General features: G+C 47.3%; 2 protein-coding genes across 2 annotated transcripts in view; one reads left to right on the top strand and one right to left on the bottom strand.

Moving 5' to 3' along the window:
* The window catches only part of T265_15748 (hypothetical protein), a gene marked incomplete at both ends in the record, with an annotated part of 7,796 nt that extends 5,107 nt beyond the window's left edge, over positions 1–2,689 (top strand). Inside the window, one exon of the mRNA XM_009179066.1 lies at positions 2,530–2,689. Within this exon, the coding sequence (XP_009177330.1) occupies positions 2,530–2,689 (160 nt within the window). The remainder of the gene's footprint in view (positions 1–2,529) is intronic.
* The window catches only part of T265_15749 (hypothetical protein), a gene marked incomplete at both ends in the record, with an annotated part of 9,143 nt that overhangs the window by 4,531 nt on the left and 1,023 nt on the right, over positions 1–3,589 (bottom strand). The gene's annotated exons all lie outside the window — the stretch shown is intronic.

Raw genomic sequence — 3,589 nt, 5'->3', positions numbered from 1 at the left:
GGCTCGTGTCTCCGGGTGGATTGGCGGCCAGGGATCCTAAATTTGCTACAGCTGAACGATCTTTGTTTCGCTCAGTCCCTTTTGACGTCCACGCTCTGCGACGGACTACTCTTGCCTGTACGCTGAAATTGCTTCCCATTGATGTGTGCCATCTGAAAAAGGATTCAAAACATACAGTCACGGTTCATCAGTCATTCAGCTGCACTACTTTTTTGGCGCCTAGTTGCCTTGTCACCTGAAGAAAGTACGAGGACTGAGATACTGCCATGTTGCTCTAACCCAAAAAGGAGCTGCCAAGACGTGCAGGTTGGATTCGTACCAACAACTTTCCGGCCAGTAGTTTCGCTCAATAACCACTGAGCTGCGTCGAGCTCGAAGTCCAAGCAAGGTTGTTAAGATGACATCATTGTCGGTCTTCCCTTGCTTCTGATTACGCAGCTCTGGCGCTCTGGAAGCGGCGGTTGCCAGAATCTGCTGTGGTTGGGATTCTTCCATGCCATCGGGGTAGGAAAGCTCTCTATTGATGGCTGCCCAACCTTAGGTACAAACACTGGACTAATGTATTGACACTTGTGGATTAATGTTTCGATCACTGGAGATCTGGAATACTAGGAAGATAGAAGTATTCTTGGTGTGGTGGACGCTGAAGTGGGTAGATTTCGCAAATCAGTAAACGCCCATTAAAGCTATGCGCCAACCACACACCGTTTATGTGCAGCACCAAACAATTGCAGCCGGTTGGTCACTGTTATGGAATCTAATGATGATTTGTCAGGCACAGGAATCGACAAGACAAACAACTTTGAGGAAGATGTGCTGCTGACAGACGAATTGTTCCGTGATATGAAATTCAAATGGACCAAGATGTCAAGAGCTAACAGTTCAATAGATCATCAACGACAGGTTAAAATATGGAAAACGGTCTCAGTATGCAAGAAAAGTGTTATCACCATGGGTTTTTTCGTTTGTAGTCAGTATCTTTGGCAGTTTTCCCTTTGAAGTTTTTGGTCGCTGTGGCTTGTGTTGCACTGGTATGACGAGCTTTCGCATTCGAACCAACCAGCGATGAAAACGCATGATAACTTTAACTTCTTTCTTGGACACAGCTCCCACGCTTGCGATCGAAAACCGATCTCTTTGTGATCGTAACTACCCTGTTAAGGCTAAAAAGGCTTTCTCATCTTGGACACACCGAATATGGTGAAACCCAGTGGCTATTCAGGCCACCCTAAGGCACTTTTCCATGACTATTATATATGGTCTGGGCTTCATTTAACTGGTCCTTTGTGCTAGCTTATTGCCACTCATCTCCACTCACGAAACCATGTCTAAACTTGCCGAATACATGGGCGATTAAGAGGCCATCGCTGATGCAATCTAACTGTCTCTGATGACGTTCATCTAACTGAGGATTGTAAGTACGTCCAAGCACCATACACTGCCACAATGCCGCTACCCTTTCCTCTGTCCTCTTAGCTGTCTGTGGACTCTCAGTGCACCCTGTCTGCCCACGCAAATCTGTCTCACATTGTCAGCCTTTTCAGTCAATGTCATCATCATCATCATCGACAGTATGACAGCAGTGTTCAACACTGATGTTGTCAATCGCTAACAATCCACCGACGTTGACTGTACCATAACTTCCACTTCCTTATCATCTTGCCCGACAAGTCAAATGGCTCCCTAGCTAAAAACGCTCGCCTTAACTGCATGCTTTCATCCAAAAACCTACCTTATCCGGCCTGTTGTAACATATATTTCAGAGAATTCTTTTATGGGTCCAAAGCATCGATTATAGCAGCATAAAAAATACCGTATTCCGTAAGGTAACAGAGCTTCATAAAATGCACTCGGTGTGAAGCCTCTGACGCAATTTGTTTTACACAGGTTTTAACTGCGCCATGCTTAAGTCACTTAATCGCCTAAACATGCAACGCAAACATACACCCCACGTTTTCTTCTATCTCTTGACCTTGCATGATTTGACTTACAAAGTGCCCTAAACAAGCCCAATTTCCGTGATTCATTAGCACTCTGTTCTGCTCAGCATCTGATATTAGAAGGTCATCCAGATGCCTAGTCGGTATGCCACCGCTAACCGCGCCCCTCAACTGGAAAATTGTTTTCGTTTGCGACGCCACGACATACTTCCTCGATTGAGAGCTGCAGAGGAGTTGCGAAAACTCCAGCGACAACTTCCAATCCCATTTGCTCTAGAATGCTCCACTTTATAAAGTTCTGTTTCCTCCAATTTCTGAAAGCTAACCACACGTGTGGAAGCGCGGATCGCCCAGCTGAAGATCCTTGATACGCATCGTTTGGTAGCCTGACCAATCAGTGCATGCCTTTGTTTGATCCGTAGCCCACACTTGACACGTCAGTCTAATGGACGTGTTGTTTGTCGATAGACGTGGCTGGTCTTGGTAATCTCCCCCTTGGTGGAGCCGTTCAATCGCTCGGGACTTTGAAATCAACTATGGTGACTCACGAAGAGACGAGTAACTACGACTGACTCAACAGTGATATCAGAGGACAATACGGTTATGTATTCAGCTCCAGCGTTCTCGTTACAGCCAATCTTGTCAAGTTCTATCTGCCAACGGCCTCTAATCAACTTAGTCTTTACGGGGTAGGACATCCGACAATTCATTCTCAAGATCCACCCGTTCACAGCGTTGTGGCAAGATGAGGCCCATGCGAGGAGCCCAAAGCAAACGTCGTAAACCCTGGCAAAACACTATTACCTTTTGTTTCATCAGTGCTGGAGGAAGACCACTTTTACACTGCTCAAAAAGAAGCGATTGTCATGCCAATCCACAAAAATGTTCATCTAATCTCGCCCTGCATCTACGCGCCTACCAGTCTCATTGGGGTGCCGTGCAAGGTGATGGAACGCATTCTGAAGCAAGTCATCCTAGATAACCTTAATTCCAACAACTTGATATTTCCAGTTCAACATGAGTTGAACAAAAGTTGACAAGGAACTCTCTTCGCTGAACCAATACCTCGCGATATCCATGCCGGGCCCTATGGCTGCGAAGAAAGTAATACAACCCGCTGACGCGGCTATCAAGACCGCCACAGCATCTTCAGTGGATAGGCGCCTAATGGAAATCAGATTGATAATCTTGGGGTCATTCCCTGGAAAAATCGCGCCAACAAAGCTGGCAAAATCGGAACGTCCTCACCAAACCCGACCAATCGCACCATACAGAATGGTTACGCCAGAAGGGAAGCAAGAGAATGCTTGGACTTCTCGTCACTCTTTCTTCCCCATCTGACGTACAGAGGATCTTGGAGCAGGCTGGCAGCATTTGTAAGACCAACCCGACGGTCAGGCGTCTAGCTGAGGATCGCCCTCTAGACGCGCGAAAGCTCGATCACAACAGGTCAGGGGTGGAGGCACGAAACAGGCTTCCGCTGGGCATAAACTCAGCCGACCCCAAACTCATGACCAAGCCGATTGTGTTCATATCCTGTTGTGCTCCCGAAAGCACGCCGACAAAACCAGCTGAGTCTCCGGACAGCAGTTTTATTCGACCACCACAGGCCCCTCGCCCACCAAATGCACTGATGCCCTGGAGGAGGC

This window comes from Opisthorchis viverrini (genome assembly GCF_000715545.1).
Source record: "Opisthorchis viverrini unplaced genomic scaffold opera_v5_824, whole genome shotgun sequence".
NCBI lineage: Eukaryota > Metazoa > Platyhelminthes > Trematoda > Opisthorchiida > Opisthorchiidae > Opisthorchis > Opisthorchis viverrini.
Note: the sequence above shows the minus strand (reverse complement) of the source record. Positions and strands in the feature narration are given on the sequence as shown.